A 23,701-nucleotide genomic window follows, 5' to 3' on the forward strand; every position below is an offset into this window, starting at 1 on the left:
ACCTGGTCTCATTTGTATTCCAAATCGATAAAGAACATATGTCATGTGGGGGTTCTGTGAAATCAAGTGTACCTTCAAAAGTATTTCGATATAAACTCGTATATACATATTCGTCGGTTTCGTTAGTTGCACTAAAATATTTAAATACATGATAATGCTGCACCATATCTGTACTAGTGCATGGATCAAACAAAAAAAAACTAGACTCAAAACAACGATGAAGCTTATCCAACGAGAGAAATCATACAGGAGAAAGAAATGTGTTAGTCCTGTACTGTAAATGATTTCAAGTGCTGCATTTCGTAGAACCGGATTCAAGTTATTGCGTATAAATAACAAAAATGAATCCTTGATAAAAAATAAAAATAAGAACGTTGTTTTCATGTTACATAATGCTCTGTTTCCACTACACGTCATTACTATGCATAGCAAATTAGTTTTTTACACGGATTTTGTTATGTGTACTAAATGAATGAGTTATGTACACCAGGTGAAAAAATTATTTGTTACATATGAAGAGACAATTAATTGCGTAACTAGTAAAAAAGATTTTTTGTAGCTAAAACATATTTGTAGTAGTGATAATAGAATTTTTATTTATTTTTTTTTTTGTTATTGTAGCGCACACTCAGGAAAAACTTGTTGCTATTTTAGATTAATCAATTTGCAGGCGCATTTTGCAGAAAAAAATTTTGTGGGAACACAATAATTTGCTGTAAATACCAAAATTAATGTAACAAATCATGAAAGCTGCTAATTAATTACCCTTATCAAATAATACGTCACATCGTGGATCTACAAAAATTTTTGTTCAAATGGCAAAATACTCTCTGTAACAAGACAAAAATCCATTCTCGCAAGAAAAGTAAGATGAGCACTTATTAGTAGAGGATGCAGACATCTGTCTAATATAATCAGTAGAACTAAATCATTCGTGGTGTAATACCATTAAATCAGGCTGTCAATTCGCAATGGCATATTTATTTGGCATTATTTCAAGCGACTCTTAATTTATATGTCATGAATTACAATTTATCGATAATTTTTTCAGTTACAACAATTAAACAATCATTTTTCAACTTTTACAAAATAATTTCAATGCGTACATCTGATTTCTCAATCGTAAGAGAATCTACGGGATATTGACACACCTTTTCTTAGACACTCGTAAAAAAAACTATTTTCTGTGCACTATAAAATCAACTAAACTCTGTGGTTGTGTGAAAGTAATGTTTGCTTGCATGTATATCAACCCTGAAAATTGATTTTGAGGACGAAATTTTCGTTATTGCTACCAAATTTTTTTCTTGCGGCAATGAAACCACTAAATTTTGACCCCAAATTGTCGCTTCAACTCCACCGAACAGTTAAACTCGGCGAACCCTCGTAGGTGGTACGTGAAGCTTTTAGTCAGTCCAAAAATGCTCCCATTGAAAGCAGCTTGAACTTTGGTTAGGTACTTGCGTCTTGGACATGCAAATAGTTGATTTGGTGATGTTCTCAATGAGGAAAAAGCTGCCGATTTTACATATTCGACATTGGTCTGTACTCGTTTGGTTACCTACGTAAATTTTTGCTTGTGTAAGGTAGAATCTTATGGGGCGCGAGAAAATTTGCGAAATAGTGCACGAGTCACCAAGCATTTTAAATGATGATGCTGATGAAAATCAACGTTTTCTAGGCTGGATAAAAATGTTGTCTTCTACATTATTGTGAATAATGGCCGAAGCTAGTGTTGACGCTGAAAAATAATGCGCCATATCCGTTAATTGTACTTGTGTGAGTATGACACGTACATTAATAATGCCGATACGTAAGGTACAGTGAACAACGATCTTCACGTTGATATAATTATCTCGAAATTAGATCTGTGTAGACCGTCTTGCTGTTGACCTGCCGAGTCGCGCTGGAGCGCGCAAAATACCGTGTTTCAAATTGAACCCCTTCGTGGAATAACAGAGTGAACGCGAGGTGCCCCTGCCAAGATAACGGACTACAGGGTTTGAAACATAAAATCCGAAATATTTGGTTCTTCGAAAGCTCAGTAGTTATTTCGAGAGCAGAATAGCAATTATTAGAGCGGTGTATAATAATAAATTATAGAACAATGTCTATCTGTAAATAATCAATATCAGCAAATCGAATCATTCTGTCATTTAAAATTTACTAGAAGAGTCACAACGACTCATCTTTTCAAAGACGCATACTTGTAACTTAATTATGAACGCAGGAAAAGATCAGAAGAATATTTATCATCGCAATTACGCTGTTAACCCACTCAAGAGGCTCAATAGTGAACTGCCACAATATAATCAGTTCGTTGCAATAACTATTAGCTACCTGCCAATCAGGCAAAGGTGTCTTAGTATCGATAGAAAGGAAAATGAAAGGAAGAGTGAGTGTACATGAATATCAGAGGTTGTTCACAGATCGTTTATTAACCTTGCATTGTACATTTTGTCAGGCACATAAAATACATGAAAGAATTCGCAGCCTCATCTCACAATCGTCATTTCTGCAATTAAACTGATTCGTTTCAAAGATTCGATACTTCCTTACACGTAAGTTTAGTTGCAGGGATTTCAATTTTTCTGCACATATTTTAAGTCTAATATTGCAAGTTTCTGACCGCGATAAAATATTGGAAAGCACCTTAGAACCGAAGCTTATACTAGGCCGAGGATTATTCTTCACCTCGTATCGTAACAAATAGATGTGAATGTTGGCACTGCTTAAATAAGACCGTTAAGAAAACAATGGGACGCATCACTCAGCCGGTCGTCCGGTTGCGAGAGGCGGGAGGAATCGGCGTCCGGAGGCGAGCCAGGCGCTCAACGTCGACGTCTTGGCCAGGCGTACGTCGGCGACAAGTGCGAAGCGACGGCCGTCGGACGCGGCAACATCATTCGCTCGAGTTTTCTACGCCCGACGAGTGACACCCGTCCAGAAATAATTCAGCATCCGGTCACAACTATTTACTCATATGTACATACATCTACCTACGAGCAGCTGACAATGAGCCGCTTTGCACTCGCCCTATTGTGTCTCGACGTTTCCCGTTATTTCCGCACTCGCGACAGCTTTATCCGTTTCCAGTTCTTATTTCCGCCGTACGATTATACCCTAGGAGTCACCGACGAAAGACGGTTTCGTCTCGTTTACCTTGGAAACCGATTCCCTTGATGGTCACCGAGAAATCAGTAAATTTTTCGTGAAGATCGATCACGATATCGAACGAACACAAGCACGAGCAAAAATTTGCAATATTTGCAATTTCCAAGTAACTAAGAGTGAAGACATGACCTGCTCGCAAAATAGAAGGTGCAAATGCGCATGGTCAGAAACGAAGACTGCAATTCCTGCACAGCTATTGATCCGATCGACTTGAAAGTTTAGTGTTACAAGTTGATGCTGGTTCAAATTTTGTAGAACCGATTTTCTCATTGCTCAACAATTTGTTAGTCTTATACATTTACTGATCAGTGACATGAATGAAAAATTTCATCCGAGTTCCTTAAAATACGTCTAGCTGTTTGCCAAAAACGAATGTTCGCGAGTAAAGTCGGTCTGCGAACAATTGACGAACAATGATGCGTGTTTGACGTGAAAATCTCAAGTCCGTCAGATGCCCAGTCACGGAGGAAATGTGTTCAGCGTTTTCACCGTTGCTCGGTGACACCGATTTTGATTGCATATAAAATTTTTTCTCGAGCTAAAGGCTCTCGATAAAGGATGAGAAAGCCTTTGAAAGTGCGAATATAACAATTCTCGACAATTCCGACGAAGCCTTCTCACAGCCTGACCCACTTTTCGTGACGAGAACGTTGCGAATTTAGGTAGGTACAGCCGTAAGCACGAACTTGTCAAAAAATCGCAAGACCTTTCAGTTCTGGTTTTATAAATGCGGACGTTATATTTCAAATTTAGCGTGGCCAATCTTAGCGTAGCTCGCTTCGCCGCCCCGCGTCTCGCTCGCTACGAAGCCGACTGTCACTCTTCGGTAGGATGCCGTGAGACTTTGTCTGGCAGTCCATCAACCGGTCTCCTCTCACGACAGTCAAAGATGAAGATACACTGCGTTGATATTTTTATTCCCTTGGTACCTCGAGTACAGAAATCTTAAGGAATATTTATTTGCAACAAAAAGCATCCGAAGAACGTCATCGTCCATTTTTAGACCTCTTTAATCAGACAAGATCCTGTTTGACTTCTGACTGGTAAGATTTCATTAATTACCTACACGCCATGGTACGATGGCTGTGTTTGAGGCACAACTACGACACCTCTATACCTGTTCCGTCTTCGCGAAATATATGCAAATTATCTTTCTTATCCATCCACCGGCCGTTGATACTGTATATTGTTGAATTTCAAGTTCTGGAAGAGCTTGGGTTTTATCTCCCCGCGATTTCAATCACCCGCTGAATAACGAAGAGCTTAAAAATCGGTTGCCATAGAGCTCGGACTCGTGTCACGCAGAGAGAATTCGTGCAGCGGGTCGGTTGGACGGTACTTGCAATAGGCGTGGATACTTTTGATTGACAGGTTCGTCTAGCCAATCACGAGGCCGGAATGCTGATGAGGCCCACGTCAATCACGCGATACTTTCATCTCACCCCCGCGCTCCGCAGCCGTCTCCACCCCGTCGGCCCTTGGCCCACGTCAACCCCTTCCACCTCGAAACACCCCAGCGATATCCCCGCAACACCCAGACGCCCCTGCCACCCTTACATCCGCTTGCACGCCATGGGGTAGTTTGGCCATTCGCCCTCGTTTTTCCGCGGCTACACAACACTACATCGTATCCTTCTAACCGACGAGCAAAAATACAACGAAAGCGGATGAAACGGGGTCGACGGCAGCGTGTAGTTATAATAATTACTCGGTCAATCTGTGTGCCAAGTGCTTTATTCTCATTTGACTGGAGCTGAGGGTGGTTGAAACTGTTACAACGGGATAATACGATTTTGCCCAATTAAAATAGGCTAGAATACGCTGTGGCAGGTGATACTGTAACGAAAGAGGATAGTTGAGCTCATATGGATTTAGATGCTCTGGAAGAAAAATTAAAAACAACCAACAATGAGACCTACGATCGAACATCTTTTTGTTAAAATCGATGTAGTACGAAGTAACAGCGAATACAGTGTTCTTGAAATTCCATCCATTCGAATGAATGTTACACAGCTAGGTCACCCATTATCGTTATAAGAATTGGTATCGCACGTGTTGACTGGACTCCAAACTTTGTGCTCCAATATCTTGACAAAAGATCGAGGAAGATGGAAACGAACAACAAGATTATCTATAGTTGGGTAAACATGCTCAGGAATAATGACATCTAGGTATAGGTATATATGAATACTCTTGGCGCGAGGCACGAAGGAATTTTCTAATAATCCCCCGGCATCAGTTTCTTGTCTCGTAACAATTAGCTGACGTTTGAATTGATATACGAAATACTTGCAGTGGGAAACTTGATGGAAACTTTGTAAGTAGTTAGCTTAAGGTCGTTACTGCTCGGTTCCATACACTCTGATAATACCTCGTCTACGTATACTTGCCGGCGAAAGCATCTCTGACGTTGTCGAAATATTCGCTGAAACTTGCCTCGATCAAACAGCGAAACTTTCCCGACAACGCAGCTACTGTCATGGAACAACAATTCAAGCATCCATTCACTTGTAACCATCAAGTAGAGAAGAGAGAGATGTGGATGGAGAGTCGTTGCTGGAAGCGAAGATACGTGATTTGTCTACATTCGTAACGAATCTCGCAATCTTGTGTGTTTCAGAAAACGGTCTTCCCAGGAGATTGCGAACCGCGTACACGAACACTCAGCTACTGGAACTGGAGAAGGAGTTTCACTTCAACAAATACCTGTGCAGACCACGGAGAATCGAAATTGCAGCCTCGCTGGATCTTTCCGAGAGACAAGTGAGTTTCTAGAGCTATCCGTTATAAATCGAAACGTTAATCGTATCAGTGGACGGAAACAGTACTAAAAGAAATGACTAACTCGTTCATTGATGTTCGCAGGTAAAAGTGTGGTTTCAGAACCGACGAATGAAGCACAAGCGTCAAACTTTGAGTAAAGAGGACGGAGACGATAAGGACGGGACGTCGCAGGATGGTATCGAGAAGTCTAAGAGCGATAAGATGATGCTGATGGACGAGGATGAGAAGAAGAGCTGTCACAACTGCGACATTTCCGGTGTCGGAGACGTGGGTAGTTCGTTGGGTGAGGTGCCTGAACTGCGAGCGTCGGACCGAGGCGCGGGCAGCAATAACAACAACACGCCAAGTGCGACGAACAACAACACGGGCTTCAGCACGAATAGCAACGGAGCGAGCAGCGTCGGTAGCACGAACAGCGTCTCAAGCTCCTTCGAGAAGATGATAGCCGACGACGATTCCCGGTCTCAAGATGGCAGCGAGGTAACCTCGCCCAGCGTCGCAGCGAAGAAGGTTTCCGGCGAGGTGCGGGTGAAGGTCGAGGGCGGGCACAAGAGTCCAAACCCAGCGAAACAGGTATCCGTCAGCAAAAAATCACCGCCTGCAAGCTCCAAGGACATGCAATGCTCGATGAACAGCAACGGCGTCCTCCTCGCGATGCCAGACTCCACGGTGAGTACGCCCGCATTGGCCGGAGGCCAGGGATCGACGCGGAGTTTAACGCCGTCCTCGACGCCGGGGACGCCGGCGTCGGTTCAGTTGCAGCAGGGAAGTCCCCTGGGAATCCAGGCGGTGCACGTCGCCTACATGCAGAGGCCGAGGAGCTCGCCGTCGTCGGCAAGCTCGGTGCCCACCAGTGTTCTCCACGGGCCGTCAAACCCCAGCGGAATCTCGCCCCACACCGGGAGGCCGATTCCCAACCCCCAGGGCCACTTTCAGCAGGGTTCTTACCAGCCCGCAAGCGTCGATTACAGGAACGGAATTGCCTCGAGCCGGCAATCCGCTCCGGCGGTGACGCAGCACACGCAACAGCCGCAGAATACATACTGTCCCCGAGAACCTTACCAGCAGCGGATCGCCTACCCCGGCGAAATTCATCCCATTTACGCACGGCAGAATCAGAGCATGACGCGGGGCCACCACGGTCGAAACGCAGCCGCGACGCGACCGGTTTACAACTCGGGGATGCAGTTTCACCAGCAGCAGACCCAGCAGTACGCTGCCGCGGGTGATTACAACGGCTACGCAATTTCCGCCCAGGGCGGAAACGCTGCTGGATACCATGCCGGATACCACAGGAACGTCCAGGGCTCCGCGTACGCCACGAGTCAAGGCTACGCAGCCGCTCAGGCCGATCAGGGCGCCGAGTCTTACGGAGCCGCTGGTGCCTACGGCTACCCGGGGACCGGGACCACCGGGTACCACGCCAATACCGACACCCTCGGCGCCCTGGGTGCCCATGGACACGCCGGCGTCGTGACGCAGGCTTCGCAAGCTTCGCAGCACGCGTATTACGGCGAAATGCAACAGCCGCAACAGCAGCAGCAGCAGCAGCACGGTGCCGAAGGGTACGTAGCTCACCAGGGTGCCGTTCACTCAAACACCGGCGATTACAGGAGCGGCAACAAGTGCCACCAGAACACCTACTACGAGCAAGCCAGCCAGCCCCACGTTCACCAGGGCGGTGAGGCCTCCAGTATACCCAGCAGCTACGTTTCTTCACCGGATCCGTTTCCAGCACCTGGTATGACCACGACGGCGACAGCTATCGCCGCCGCCACAGCCGCGGTCATGACGCCCCCGGGAAGTGCCGGGCAGTCGGACGCGAACAGCGAAAGCTACGGTAATTTTGGAAACTTTTACGGGGAACCCGTCCACGCCGCTGCGCCACCACCCTCAGCCGACAACAGCAACAGCTCCTCAGATTTCAACTTCTTGAGCAATCTGGCCAACGATTTTGCACCCGAGTATTATCAGCTCAGCTGAGCCCCGGAAAATGATCAATTGTTATGGCAAACCGATTGGGCTGATGGACAATATTTACAAAACTAATTGTGAAGAGTTGGTTTTTCAATGAGAGAGTCAAGCGTGCTGGCGTTTTATAGCGTGCAATGCTGATGAGTCGATTGTATATATTGTAGAGGACAGTGTGGAATTATTTAATCGGGTGATTCTAAGGATCTCTTCTCTTTCTCTCTGGTCCTATCTGCCCCTTGCATCAAGTTCGCGGCGGAAACAAGTGCAATCAAGACGAATAAATTTATTTGTTTAATCGGTGAATCGCGTCGGATCACTCTCGAGCGATGAAACCTGAAAAATGTGTTATCTTGTCCGACAGTAAAGCAATTGTTGATCACTCTTGTTGAATGAAATGAAGTAAAGTCAGTGATAAAACAGACTTCTTCATAGGATCAGTTCCTTAGGCTCGCGTGGTCTGTTATTAAAAACGGAGATTGACGTGAGCCTATTCTACAGAGAAAAAAAAAAGTTGTGAATGAAAAAATACGACAGTGTACGATAAACAGTTTACAAATGAATATGTGTATCGTACAATACGAGATGAGAATCTAGTTGATGCAGTACCTCATCGAACAACTGAATATAGGTGTTAAGTACGAAAATCGCATCTATACACAATCACGCCTAGAATAAACGTATGATAATTATTTATAAATAAACAATAATGAGTAATAATAAATTTAAAACACGAATAGTAGCCGTAATATAAGCTTTAAATAAATGGAACAAATACTTGGGCAGCCTATACTGTAGTCTCGAACATTCGGAGGTCTTGTTTTTCTTCAACTCTGTTAAACAAATCGAAAATCAACAGTAACCCATCGGGGAATAAAATTTTCTGCTATCACATAACGTGTTGAGGTAAAGTCCAGGTGATAGCCTCATTAAAAACATTTTTAAAAAATAACGCAGTTAACGAGTTTCTACTCTCTGCACTAATTTACCCGTAAAATCAGTTCCTTCGCTGAACATCCCAACCGCGATCATTAAGATCTTCAGTATTTGACGAAGTGAAATGTTCGAGAATAGACACGAGAGTAAAATAATGATCGCATCCTAGAGCAGCTCAAAGCACGTCCAAGTTCGTGTAGAAACGAAATTGTAATTAAATAATGTTAATTCGATATTGAAACAGATGTAGGTATCTAAGATGCTGTCTTTTTGTATAAAATATTGCATATAAATATATGTATATGTATATTTAGGTAACATATATACATATAAATATATCTATGTAAACCATTGTTGTTTGTATAAATATTTCCTGTAAATATTGCAACGATACGGTAATCTCATGTATTATGTTTATTCATTCAGAGTGAAGTGGATAGTGTGAGCGTATATAGAGTACGCTGTATACGAGCTACGCCGCCATGATGAATCTACCGCACTTGTACATTCGTTCCACTTAATACACTTGTCAAATACAGGTTATAGCAAAACATGAAATTTTTTACTGCTCATTACGTCATATGATCCCCAGAAGAACCAATACCTGCGGTGCACGTAGAGATGCATGGGTGTCGTAAGACTACACATTATTAAAAGTGGTAGTAGGTGCATGGCGATACGTCGAGGCTGGATGTATCAGCGTGTAGTCGAGTTGTCATTTTTATTCCAGGTACGCGCAAATCGGCGAAAATGTTCTAAAATTTGATCGCACGATTGGAGTGACACCCCGGGAATAGATATCAGAAGTTGACAAGCCGGGAACAACCGTACACACGTGCGTTCCGGCGACGTAGGTATATAACGCGCGGTACGACGTACACTGGACACGCACCGGACTGGCGGCGCTAAGAGGGTGACAATGATGGATGAGGGTTAGTGATCCGACGACGGTGAGTCCGTGAGTCAGGGGCCTGCCATGCCGGCTGCTGCCTCTGCGGTCTGCACCCCAACGCATCCCCATGCCCGGCAAAGCCCTGCACTCGCGAGTGTTCAATTTCGGTAACGAACCCACCGCGAAATACAGCGAACCTTGCAGGCTGGGACGTTAGGCCCTGAGGGTCCAGAGGCTTTGAATCTTGAATTAAAGCGTCGCGTAATCGCGTTTCGGAAGGAGGCATTGATGGAGGAGAGAAGGACTTGTGAAAGTTGGAAGTAACCAACTTCGAAGTGCGTTGTCGACGAGATGAAAGTGTATTATTGCTTTTGTTGGACATTGTGACGCTTCCAGCGGGGACGGTGGGGTGTTGAGGTCAACACTGGGGTCCTTAGCGTCCGCGAGGAGTCAAGGGTTAGTCGACCCGGTCGGCGTGTCGCTCCATAAATCTCACAGCTCCCAAGGGCCCGAACCATTCACGACTTCCACCGTCTTCCGTTATATACCGAAAGCTGTGAGATTCACGGCCCTCTGCAAGATACGGATACGAATCATGCAGTCAGAGAGTATTTAGCAATCAATTTACGAATGATTTAACCTTTCAATTCTTGACCCCTGATCCAGCATGCGGATGCAAATGATGGGCGCGGATCGGCGGACGTGACAAATGATGTACAGCTCTCATCCGGTTTCAGGTATTTGCATAGAACAGGTGTAGCTAATTGTCCTCGAGGCAGAAACTGCGGTCCGAGTAATTATAAAAGAGGCTGGAAGACCTCCCGAGTCAAGGCCGCTCGTTCAACGGTCCGTCAGTCGAGCTCTGCGTGTCTGCAGACCGCGAGAGAAATCTTGTGAACGCTTAAATGGTAACAAATGTCGGCGGAGAATATAGAGGGTCCTCTCGAGGTTCAGGCCTCAGGAGAAAGACAGGTAATATCGTACTCATTGGTTATGGTGGTGGTGGTGGTGATGTTGATGGTGTTCGTAGAGCCTGGTAGCCGAGCTGCCTGAACGAGTCGGAAGACTGAAGCGTACCTTTGCAATAGTGAGCAGTGTGAAGGCGGCTGCTTTTGAGGCCGGTTTGTCATGGTTCGTATGATAAATGAAGGAAACGGTGGAAGGACCGAAGGATTCTCTGATGCCGGCTTGCCCCCTCCAATCCAACACGCGATACCATTTCCACACAGCAAATAGGATGCGAAGCGAACGTCCTGCCTCCCATCGTTTATACATCGCGAAATTACAACTTCGCGAAAAAGTACCGTCACAACCACCCTTTTTCTGCTCGACAGTAGAATCTTCAGGCTGGCGATCGTCGCACGTCTTCTCCGCATAATCATCCGAGATGGTCTTAGGCTCCGTGCAGTCCTTGGTCTATCCGACTATCCGACCACTTGGGATATATTTTGCAGCCTGACTAAGAAGTCAAGGATTATCCCCCGATTGGGTACGCGTCATAAATCTCACGGGGGCCATGAGGGTGCAGGGCAGGGTGCCGCGGGTGATAGGGGATTAAGGAGTGGAAGGCGGAATAGCGGAGCTTGGGACCTCTTCAAGGATCCGAGTCAGGCCGAATGTAGGCGCCCGAAACCGACGAGCGGATGGACAGGCAGTCAGCCAGTCACGGACACGAACTCTCCTTGTGGTACAATCATTCCTATGATTAGTGGCTCCGTGTCACGACAGTCTTCGAGTATCAGTCGGAGCCGAGCAGCTCTAGCCCGTTTTCCTCCCGAGGCACTCCCTGTAATTTATTAATTTTTCTTTTCACTCCTACATTTGTTTTCGCTGAATACGGGCAACAGTTTATAACGGTACGCGTTTTCACAGGTATGTACATCCAGAACCTCATCCGAGAGTCCTGACGTATCACGTGGCCAGCGTAGGTGTAAGGCAAATTGATTGGCTATTGATTTGTTACCGCCGAAAGTGTGGAATCCTAGATCGGCGCAGGGGGATCACCAGTCATGCTGAGGTTTTAACTCCCAGCTCAGTGAACCTCGGCGATCTGCACCTCGGCCAGTCAACGCAGCTCACCGTCCCAGCCGGAGCGTGGATGATAAACGATTCGGTATCCAGCAGGGGTTGTTTTCGGATGTACGGGGTCTCATTGACACGATATATCTCTCTCCTGATCTCCCGCGCTCCTAATCTGCCTGCAAGATTATCAAGATGACTCAATACTTTGATTCAATCTCTTATTCGCTTCTTCACGCCACGCGGTGCAATCGTTGCAAGGGTTTAATTGAAATAGAACACATAGTTCTGTCAGTGCAGTACTTGATATACACCAACTTTATACCAACGCGACTGAATATTTTGGGAGGAAAATGGTTTAGGATCCATTTAATGACACGCGCCTATCATGAGAAAAATAAAAAGGGGAGAATCGGGACAGTTTGTCGAATGGGCTTGTATATCTTGACAACTAACCCGGATAGTACCTGGAAACTTGGAGGCTGACGTATAATGGTAAAGGGGCTGAAGAGGTAGGTTAGTCATATTTTCGTGAGCCGCCGGCTGGTGCCAGGAGGTAGGGAGAGACGTCCTCCCCGACGGCCCTGGCTCTGCCTGCAAAGGCTCCCCAAACATTAATCATTATCCGTAAAACAATATAGATAATTAATACGTGGTTTAACATAATTGGATACATGGATTCGCTGTAATGGGATGGAAATCTAAAACTGAGGTACGTCAATCGATCAACTCACGAAATAATACCAACCCTATAAATAGATATTCTTGACTCGACCGCGGTTTTGTATATTCTTCGCAAACTAAACGGATTTCAATCTGCAGATGACCAGATATTGTTTCGTATTACAAAGTACGGTGGAGATACTAACCTGCTTATGAATAATTATATATCTGCTAATTACAAAATCTCGAAAATTTCCAACTATATCCAAATATGAACTTCTACATTAATCAACAGTAGAAGTGTTGCGAAAAACCCATTCATCCTTGGTGTCAACGCCGCAACCTTCTGTACTTATTATGACGGACCTAGGACAATATGTGACCAAGGTAAGTAAAATCTTTAGTGTTTAGTTGATTTAGTCGGTTTGATCGCACATACATTTCAATTCTTGATCATCAACTGACAAATATGGTTGGAATTCGCCATCATCAAGTAAATCAACAACGATTATGCGAAAGGTTTACAATCTAAATGGTATTTGAAATTCTACATCCTGAAACTTATTTTCTGTATCTAAAAGTAACTCCATTAAACGTGTAGATTTTAATGGAGTGATATGTATTTCAATATTCAAGAACAATTGTTGACGTGATATCAACTGAAGGAGGAAGATCCATAACAACATTTTGTCTACAACGATGCAGGATATCCGACAGTCGGATCCACCCTGGAAGAATTTGAATGAGGATGACAGAGGAGATTCCAACTGCTGGGTTGGTCTACCCAACAGGTCGATCAGGGCGGCATCCAGCTGTTGAGCATGGAACGGAGCGGTAACCCTTGGCTCAATTGGAAAGCGGATTTCTACACAACCTGCAAGGCAAGTCCCATCCTTGCCGACTCCAGATATTATACAGCGGTCACAAATCTCGACGGCAACCATCAGTCGAGAAAATTAAACGTGGATTAGCTGCGGATGAAAAGCTTTTTACAGACAGCATGAAAGGTACCAACGGACCATAAATGATATACCAAATTTTTCTGAATACTACTAGGAAAAGAATTTCATTCTAAACTGTCCACTTAAAGGCTTTTCATTTCGCCATTTGGTTGTCGAACGGGATCTGCAAAAAACTGGTGAACTTTAGAACGAAATTAAGACAACGACTGAAAACGGAATATACTAGACATAATAGTGAACATAAGCGACATGGAAATTGCACGGTTCAGGTAGACCGCCGTAAAATACGTACAAAAAGTACGGAAAATGCGATATCCGTCCTTTTTGCAAAAGTACGCCACATACCGTCGGATAAATATATTGTTATAGCATTTTCAAAATCTAAGAAAATACAGAGAAGTTATCGTGAATACACTTCCCACTAGCTGGACTGACAGAAATCCGGCAACGTGACACAAACTTCGAAGAATTAAAGGATGCGGAAACTCGATAATTTTATTCGGTTTTTTAAGTGTAACTCAATTTTCAATTCACGTAGCGACTTCAGGCTATGCGTGGACGGTTTTTGTTCTGGACTGATGCCGGAATAGCGTCGAAATTGCTTTATTCCTGTGCTGTCAAGAATTAGAATAACTTTGACGAAAACATACGAAGGTAGTATAGAGCATCGGTATAACTAGAATTTTGAGACCGAAGTGATTTTGTGTCGGAATGGATTTGCAGGATCCGTTATTCATGAAGTGGACCTTCAACCACTGAAAGAACCTGCAAAAATTTGAAGAAGACTTACAGAATGGCGTGACACTAGAAGTTGTCCAAACAATTTGCGAAGTCGAGCCTTCCTTGCTCGTAATGCGGGGTCCGAGTATGAGACTTTGTGTCACATAAATAATTTCGATAATTATTTTTATACTAATTGTGTCTCTACAAATTGAAAAAAGGCATTTGAAACATCGTAAGACCGATCCGACAGATAGCTAGAAATGAGGTAGAATGATTATTATTTTTTAGTTGTAACTCTTGATCCGTTTCTCGCAGAGTATTCGGACTGCGCCCAATCCATTCCACTCACAAAATTACGTCGATGTAATGCATGAAACAATTGATTTCAGCGTTTCTCGAAAACTTCAAAGTTTTCACCAAAACTCTGAAGGGCCTTAGCCTTACTTTTTTTCTGAGCAAATAATCTTTTGACTCAGATTTGATTTCTGTGATTATTTCTAGATTGATTGGGCCCTCAGAAGTTCTGGAACACCAAAGGACCAACAGTTGAGAAAATACAAGATAATTGGAGTATGAACTGATTCTTTGCCTATTTTGGTACGAGTTACACAACATGAAGATCATACAATGTCATTCATCGTATATTTTACATTGTGAAGCGTGTTGTACCTCAATGCGGGCCAAAACTTATGCTAGATTTCGATGACACATTAAAAACTATCCGACGTGGTATTTTTCGTATTGTACTTGAGACGATTTGTATGATACACCAATTTCTACGATTGACATTAAGATTTCTCATATGATATATATTCAAAATTTTTGAGTCCTCATGACCTTCGACTTTGATTCGATTTGTATGTTTGAAAAATGACTACACACTAACACATAAACACTTGTAACAGTATTACGATTTGAATAAACTATGATTGAAATATAATTTTGTAATTTTACTTACCCACTGTGAGGACGGGTCATAAGATTTATATTTCGACCGTATTTGAAAAAGAAAATTGGAAGCTGAGATATGGGAATTGGAAACAATAAACATCTCAGGACTGACAGCTGTGAAGAAGCTGGGCGATTTTCTCGTGATTCAGCTGTAACTTCTGACCCGTTACACACACTGCTCACAGCGTATTTGGACTGCGCCCACTCGATTTCTCTCGCAGAATAACGTGAAAATAGTGCCATGCAGAAATATATCCAGCACTTTCTAGAATAGTGGAAATTTTCGCCAAAAACACAAAGGGGTTAGCCTTACTTTTTTTTTGGGCAAAAAACTTTTGGTCTCAGATTCGATTTAAATGACCCTTGTCTGACCAATTGGACCCTCAGGAACTCAGAAATCGCAGCAAAAAGAGCGTAGGACAAACAGGAGAGAAATGGCGAGCAAAAAAGCACCTGCTGAAAAATGTCGAAAATTTAGGTTCTGGTTTTTCAACTGTAACTTTTGATGCGTTGGTCGCAACGTATTGGGACAGCGCCCAATCGATTTGTCTCGCAAATTTACGTCGGAATAGTGCTCCAAAGCTTTGATTCCAGCACTTTTCAAAATCGCGAAAATTTTCGCCATAAACACAAAGGGGTTAGCCTTACTTTTTTTTTGGGCAAAAAACTTTTGGTCTCAGATTCGATTTAAATGACCCTTGTCTGATCAATTGGACCCTCAGGAACTCAGAAATCGCAGCAAAAAGAGCGTAGGACAAACAGGAGAGAAATGGCGAGCAAAAAAGCACCTGCTGAAAAATGTCGAAAATTTAGGTTCTGGTTTTTCAACTGTAACTTTCGATGCGTTGGTCGCAGCGTATTGGGACAGCGCCCAATCGATTTTTCTCGCAAATTTACGTCGGAATAGTGCTCCAAAGCTTTGATTCCAGCACTTTTCAAAATCGCGAAAATTTTCGCCAAAAACACAAAGGGGTTTGCCTTACTTTTTTTTTGGGCAAAAAACTTTTGGTCTCAGATTCGATTTGAATGACCCTGATCTGACCAATTGGGCCCTCAGGAACTCAGCAATCGCAGCGAAAAGAGCGTAGGACAAACAGGAGAGAAATGGCGAGCAAAAAAGCACCTGCTGAAAAATGTCGAAAATTTGGATTCTGGTTTTTCAACTGTAACTTTTGATGCGTTGGTCGCAGCGTATTTGAACTGCATCCAATCGATTTTTCTCGCAAATTTACGTCGGAATAGTGCTCCAAAGCTTTGATTCCAGCACTTTTCAAAATCGCGAAAATTTTCGCCAAAAACACAAAGGGGTTAGCCTTTTTTTTTTTTGGGCAAAAAACTTTTGGTCTCAGATTCGATTTAAATGACCCTTGTCTGATCAATTGGACCCTCAGGAACTCAGAAATCGCAGCAAAAAGAGCGTAGGACAAACAGGAGAGGGATGGCGAGCAAAAAAGCACCTGCTGAAAAATGTCGAAAATTTAGGTTCTGGTTTTTCAACTGTAACTTTTGATGCGTTGGTCGCAGCGTATTGGAACTGCGCCCAATCGATTTTTCTCGCAAATTTACGTCGGAATAGTGCTCCAAAGCTTTGATTCCAGCACTTTTCAAAATCGCGAAAATTTTCGCCAAAAACACAAAGGGGTTAGCCTTACTTTTTTTTTGGGCAAAAAACTTTTGGTCTCAGATTCGATTTGAATGACCCTTGTCTGATCAATTGGACCCTCAGGAACTCAGAAATCGCAGCAAAAAGAGCGTAGGACAAACAGGAGAGAAATGGCGAGCAAAAAAGCACCTGCTGAAAAATGTCAAAAATTTAGGTTCTGGTTTTTCAACTGTAACTTTTGATGCGTTGATCGCAGCGGATTGGGACTGCGCCCAATCGATTTTTCTCGCAAATTTACGTCGGAATAGTGCTCCAAAGCTTTGATTCCGGCACTTTTCAAAATCGCGAAAATTTTCGCCAAAAACACAAAGGGGTTAGCCTTACTTTTTTTTTGAGCAAAAAACTTTTGGTCTCAGATTCGATTTGAATGACCCTGATCTGACCAATTGGGCCCTCAGGAACTCAGCAATCGCAGCGAAAAGAGCGTAGGACAAACAGGAGAGAAATGGCGAGCAAAAAAGCACCTGCTGAAAAATGTCGAAAATTTGGATTCTGGTTTTTCAACTGTAACTTTTGATGCGTTGGTCGCAGCGTATTGGGACTGCACCCAATCGATTTTTCTCGCAAATTTACGTCGGAATAGTGCTCCAAAGCTCTGATTCCAGCACTTTTCAAAATCGCGAAAATTTTCGCCAAAAACACAAAGGGGTTAGCCTTACTTTTTTTTTGAGCAAAAACCTTTTGGTCTCAGATTCGATTTAAATGACCCTTATCTGACCAATTGGACCCTCAGGAACTCAGAAATCGCAGCAAATAGAGCGTAGGACAAACAGGAGAGAAATGGCGAGCAAAAAAGCACCTGCTGAAAAATGTCGAAAATTTAGGTTCTGGTTTTTCAACTGTAACTTTTGATGCGTTGGTCGCAGCGTATTGAGACAGCGCCCAATCGATTTTTCTCGCAAATTTACGTCGGAATAGTGCTCCAAAGCTTTGATTCCAGCACTTTTCAAAATCGCGAAAATTTTCGCCAAAAACACAAAGGGGTTAGCCTTACTTTTTTTTTGGGCAAAAAACTTTTGGTCTCAGATTCGATTTGAATGACCCTGATCTGACCAATTGGACCCTCAGGAACTCAGCAATCGCAGCGAAAAGAGCGTAGGACAAACAGGAGAGAAATGGCGAGCAAAAAAGCACCTGCTGAAAAATGTCAAAAATTTAGATTCTGGTTTTTCAACTGTAACTTTTGATGCGTTGGTCGCAGCGTATTTGAACTGCATCCAATCGATTTTTCTCGCAAATTTACGTCGGAATAGTGCTCCAAAGCTTTGATTCCAGCACTTTTCAAAATCGCGAAAATTTTCGCCAAAAACACAAAGGGGTTAGCCTTACTTTTTTTTTGGGCAAAAAACTTTTGGTCTCAGATTCGATTTAAATGACCCTTGTCTGACCAATTGGACCCTCAGGAACTCAGAAATCGCAGCAAAAATAGCGTAGGACAAACAGGAGAGAAATGGCGAGCAAAAAAGCACCTGCTGAAAAATGTCGGAAATTTAGGTTCTGGTTTTCCAACTGTAACTTTTGATGCGTTGATCGCGGCGTATTGGGACTGCGCCCAATCGATTTTTCTGGCAAATTTACGTCGGAATAGTGCTCCAAAGCTTTGATTCCTGCACTTTTCAAAATCGCGAAAATTTTCGCCAAAAACACAAAGGGGTTTGCCTTACTTTTTTTTTGGGCAAAAAACTTTTGGTCTCAGATTCGATTTAAATGACCCTGATTTGACCAATTGGACCCTCAGGAACTCAGAAATCGCGGCGAAAAGAGCGTAGGACAAACAGGAGAGAAATAGCGAGCGAAAAAGCACCTGCTGAAAAATGTCGAAAATTTAGGTTCTGGTTTTTCAACTGTAACTTTTGATGCGTTGGTCGCAGCGTATTGGGACAGCGCCCAATCGATTTTTCTCGCAAATTTACGTCGGAATAGTGCTCCAAAGCTTTGATTCCAGCACTTCTCAAAATCGCGAAAATTTTCGCCATAAACACAAAGGGGTTAGCCTTACTTTTTTTTTGGGCAAAAAACTTTTGGTCTTAGATTCGATTTAAATGACCCTGATCTGACCAATTGGACCCTCAGGAACTCAGAAATCGCAGCGAAAAGAGCGTATGACAAACAGGAGAGAAATGGCGAGCAAAAAAGCACCTGCTGAAAAATGTCGAAAATTTAGGTTCTGGTTTTTCAACTGTAACTTTCGATGCGTTGGTCGCAGCGTATTGGGACAGCGCCCAATCGATTTTTCTCGCAAATTTACGTCGGAATAGTGCTCCAAAGCTTTGATTCCAGCACTTTTCAAAATCGCGAAAATTTTCGCCAAAAACACAAAGGGGTTAGCCTTACTTTTTTTTTGGGCAAAAAACTTTTGGTCTCAGATTCGATTTAAATGACCCTTGTCTGACCAATTGGACCCTCAGGAACTCAGAAATCGCAGCAAAAATAGCGTAGGACAAACAGGAGAGAAATGGCGAGCAAAAAAGCACCTGCTGAAAAATGTCGGAAATTTAGGTTCTGGTTTTCCAACTGTAACTTTTGATGCGTTGATCGCGGCGTATTGGGACTGCGCCCAATCGATTTTTCTGGCAAATTTACGTCGGAATAGTGCTCCAAAGCTTTGATTCCTGCACTTTTCAAAATCGCGAAAATTTTCGCCAAAAACACAAAGGGGTTTGCCTTACTTTTTTTTTGGGCAAAAAACTTTTGGTCTCAGATTCGATTTAAATGACCCTGATTTGACCAATTGGACCCTCAGGAACTCAGAAATCGCAGCGAAAAGTGCGTAGGACAAACAGGAGAGAAATGGCGAGCGAAAAAGCACCTGCTGAAAAATGTCGAAAATTTAGGTTCTGGTTTTTCAACTGTAACTTTTGATGCGTTGGTCGCAGCGTATTGGGACAGCGCCCAATCGATTTTTCTCGCAAATTTACGTCGGAATAGTGCTCCAAAGCTTTGATTCCAGCACTTTTCAAAATCGCGAAAATTTTCGCCATAAACACAAAGGGGTTAGCCTTACTTTTTTTTTGGGCAAAAAACTTTTGGTCTCAGATTCGATTTAAATGACCCTTGTCTGACCAATTGGACCCTCAGGAACTCAGAAATCGGAGCAAAAAGAGCGTAGGACGAACAGGAGAGAAATGGCGAGCGAAACAGCACCTACTGAAAAATGTCGGAAATTTAGGTTCTGGTTTTTCAACTGTAACTTTTGATGCGTTGGTCGCAGCGTATTGGGACAGCGCCCAATCGATTTTTCTCGCAAATTTACGTCGGAATAGAGCTCCAAAGCTTTGATTCCAGCACTTTTCAAAATCGCGAAAATTTTCGCCAAAAACACAAAGGGGTTAGCCTTACTTTTTTTTTGGGCAAAAAACTTTTGGTCTCAGATTCGATTTAAATGACCCTTGTCTGACCAATTGGACCCTCAGGAACTCAGAAATCGCAGCGAAAATAGCGTAGGACAAACAGGAGAGAAATGGCGAGCAAAAAAGCACCTGCTGAAAAATGTCGGAAATTTAGGTTCTGGTTTTCCAACTGTAACTTTTGATGCGTTGATCGCGGCGTATTGGGACTGCGCCCAATCGATTTTTCTCGCAAATTTACGTCGGAATAGTGCTCGAAAGCTTTGATTCCAGCACTTTTCAAAATCGCGAAAATTTTCGCCAAAAACACGAAGGGGTTTGCCTTACTTTTTTTTTGGGCAAAAAACTTTTGGTCTCAGATTCGATTTAAATGACCCTGATCTGACCAATTGGACCCTCAGGAACTCAGAAATCGCAGCGAAAAGAGCGTAGGACAAACAGGAGAGAAATGGCGAGCAAAAAAGCACCTGGTGAAAAATGTCGAAAATTTAGGTTCTGGTTTTTCAACTGTAACTTTCGATGCGTTGGTCGCAGCGTATTGGGACAGCGCCCAATCGATTTTTCTCGCAAATTTACGTCGGAATAGTGCTCCAATGCTTTGATTCCAGCACTTTTTAAAATCGCGAAAATTTTCGCCAAAAACACAAAGGGGTTAGCCTTACTTTTTTTTTGGGCAAAAAACTTTTGGTCTCAGATTCGATTTAAATGACCCTTGTCTGACCTATTGGACCCTCAGGAACTCAGAAATCGCAGCAAAAAGAATGTAGGACAAACAGGACAGGAATGGCGAGCAAAAAAGCACCTGCTGAAAAATGTCGAAAATTTAGGTTCTGGTTTTCCAACTGTAACTTTTGATGCGTTGATCGCGGCGTATTGGGACTGCGCCGAATCGATTTTTCTCGCAAATTTACGTCGGAATAGTGCTCCAAAGCTTTGATTCCAGCACTTTTCAAAATCGCGAAAATTTTCGCCAAAAACACAAAGGGGTTAGCCTTACTTTTTTTTTGGGCAAAAAACTTTTGGTCTCAGATTCGATTTAAAAGACCCTTGTCTGAGCAATTGGACCCTCAGGAACACAGAAATCGCAGCAAAAAGAGCGTAGGACAAACAGGAGAGAAATGGCGAGCAAAACAGCACCTACTGAAAAATGTCGAAAATTTAGGTTCTGGTTTTTCAACTGTAACTTTTGATGCGTTGGTCGCAGCGTATTGGGACAGCGCCCAATCGATTTTTCTCGCAAATTTACGTCGGAATAGTGCTCCAAAGCTTTGATTCCAGCACTTTTCAAAATCGCGAAAATTTTCGCCAAAAACACAAAGGGGTTAGCCTTACATTTTTTTTGGGCAAAATACTTTTGGTCTCAGATTCGATTTAAATGACCCTTGTCTGATCAATTGGACCCTCAGGAACTCAGAAATCGCAGCAAAAAGAGCGTAGGACAAACAGGGGAGGAATGGCGAGCGAAAAAGCACCTGCTGAAAAATGTCGAAAATTTAGGTTCTGGTTTTTCAACTGTAACTTTTGATGCGTTGGTCGCAGCGTATTGGGACAGCGCCCAATCGATTTTTCTCGCAAATTTACGTCGGAATAGTGCTCCAAAGCTTTGATTCCAGCACTCTTCAAAATCGCGAAAATTTTCGCCAAAAACACAAAGGGGTTAGCCTTACTTTTTTTTTGGGCAAAAAACTTTTGGTCTCAGATTCGATTTAAATGACCCTTGTCTGATCAATTGGACCCTCAGGAACTCAGAAATCGCAGCAAAAAGAGCGTAGGACAAACAGGGGAGGAATGGCGAGCGAAAAAGCACCTGCTGAAAAATGTCGGAAATTTAGGTTCTGGTTTTTCAACTGTAACTTTTGATGCGTTGGTCGCAGCGTATTGGGACAGCGCCCAATCGATTTTTCTCGCAAATTTACGTCGGAATAGTGCTCCAAAGCTTTGATTCCAGCACTCTTCAAAATCGCGAAAATTTTCGCCAAAAACACAAAGGGGTTAGCCTTACTTTTTTTTGGGCAAAAAACTTTTGGTCTCAAATTCGATTTAAATGACCCTTGTCTGACCTATTGGACCCTCAGGAACTCAGAAATCACAGCAAAAAGAGCGTAGGACAAACAGGAGAGGAATGGCGAGCAAAAAAGCACCTGCTGAAAAATGTCGAAAATTTAGGTTCTGGTTTTCCAACTGTAACTTTTGATGCGTTGATCGCGGCGTATTGGGACTGCGCCCAATCGATTTTTCTCGCAAATTTACGTCGGAATAGTGCTCCAAAGCTTTGATTCCAGCACTTTTCAAAATCGCGAAAATTTTCGCCAAAAACACAAAGGGGTTAGCCTTACTTTTTTTTTGGGCAAAAAACTTTTGGTCTCAGATTCGATTTGAATGACCCTTGTCTGACCAATTGGACCCTCAGGAACTCAGAAATCGCAGCAAAAAGAGCGTAGGACAAACAGGAGAAAAATGGCGAGCAAAACAGCACCTACTAAAAAATGTCGAAAATTTAGGTTCTGGTTTTTCAACTGTAACTTTTGATGCGTTGGTCGCAGCGTATTGGGACAGCGCCCAATCGATTTTTCTCGCAAATTTACGTCGGAATAGTGCTCCAAAGCTTTGATTCCAGCACTTTTCAAAATCGCGAAAATTTTCGCCAAAAACACAAAGGGGTTAGCCTTACATTTTTTTTGGGCAAAATACTTTTGGTCTCAGATTCGATTTAAATGACCCTTGTCTGATCAATTGGACCCTCAGGAACTCAGAAATCGCAGCAAAAAGAGCGTAGGACAAACAGGGGAGGAATGGCGAGCGAAAAAGCACCTGCTGAAAAATGTCGAAAATTTAGGTTCTGGTTTTTCAACTGTAACTTTTGATGCGTTGGTCGCAGCGTATTGGGACAGCGCCCAATCGATTTTTCTCGCAAATTTACGTCGGAATAGTGCTCCAAAGCTTTGATTCCAGCACTCTTCAAAATCGCGAAAATTTTCGCCAAAAACACAAAGGGGTTAGCCTTACTTTTTTTTTGGGCAAAAAACTTTTGGTCTCAGATTCGATTTAAATGACCCTTGTCTGATCAATTGGACCCTCAGGAACTCAGAAATCGCAGCAAAAAGAGCGTAGGACAAACAGGGGAGGAATGGCGAGCGAAAAAGCACCTGCTGAAAAATGTCGGAAATTTAGGTTCTGGTTTTTCAACTGTAACTTTTGATGCGTTGGTCGCAGCGTATTGGGACAGCGCCCAATCGATTTTTCTCGCAAATTTACGTCGGAATAGTGCTCCAAAGCTTTGATTCCAGCACTCTTCAAAATCGCGAAAATTTTCGCCAAAAACACAAAGGGGTTAGCCTTACTTTTTTTTGGGCAAAAAACTTTTGGTCTCAAATTCGATTTAAATGACCCTTGTCTGACCTATTGGACCCTCAGGAACTCAGAAATCACAGCAAAAAGAGCGTAGGACAAACAGGAGAGGAATGGCGAGCAAAAAAGCACCTGCTGAAAAATGTCGAAAATTTAGGTTCTGGTTTTCCAACTGTAACTTTTGATGCGTTGATCGCGGCGTATTGGGACTGCGCCCAATCGATTTTTCTCGCAAATTTACGTCGGAATAGTGCTCCAAAGCTTTGAT

The 23,701-nt window shown here is 43.2% G+C and overlaps 1 protein-coding gene across 1 annotated transcript in view; it reads left to right on the forward strand.

Annotated features, from left to right (window-relative positions):
- LOC124181264 (homeotic protein proboscipedia) overlaps positions 1-8,482 on the forward strand; it is a 29,669-nt gene extending 21,187 nt beyond the window's left edge. The window contains exons 2-3 of the mRNA XM_046567642.1: positions 5,795-5,937; positions 6,040-8,482. Coding sequence (XP_046423598.1) covers positions 5,795-5,937; positions 6,040-7,941 — 2,045 coding nt within the window. The 3' untranslated portion in view covers positions 7,942-8,482. The remainder of the gene's footprint in view (positions 1-5,794; positions 5,938-6,039) is intronic.
- Positions 8,483-23,701: the final 15,219 nt, after the last annotated feature.

This window comes from Neodiprion fabricii, chromosome 1 (assembly GCF_021155785.1).
Source record: "Neodiprion fabricii isolate iyNeoFabr1 chromosome 1, iyNeoFabr1.1, whole genome shotgun sequence".
NCBI lineage: Eukaryota > Metazoa > Arthropoda > Insecta > Hymenoptera > Diprionidae > Neodiprion > Neodiprion fabricii.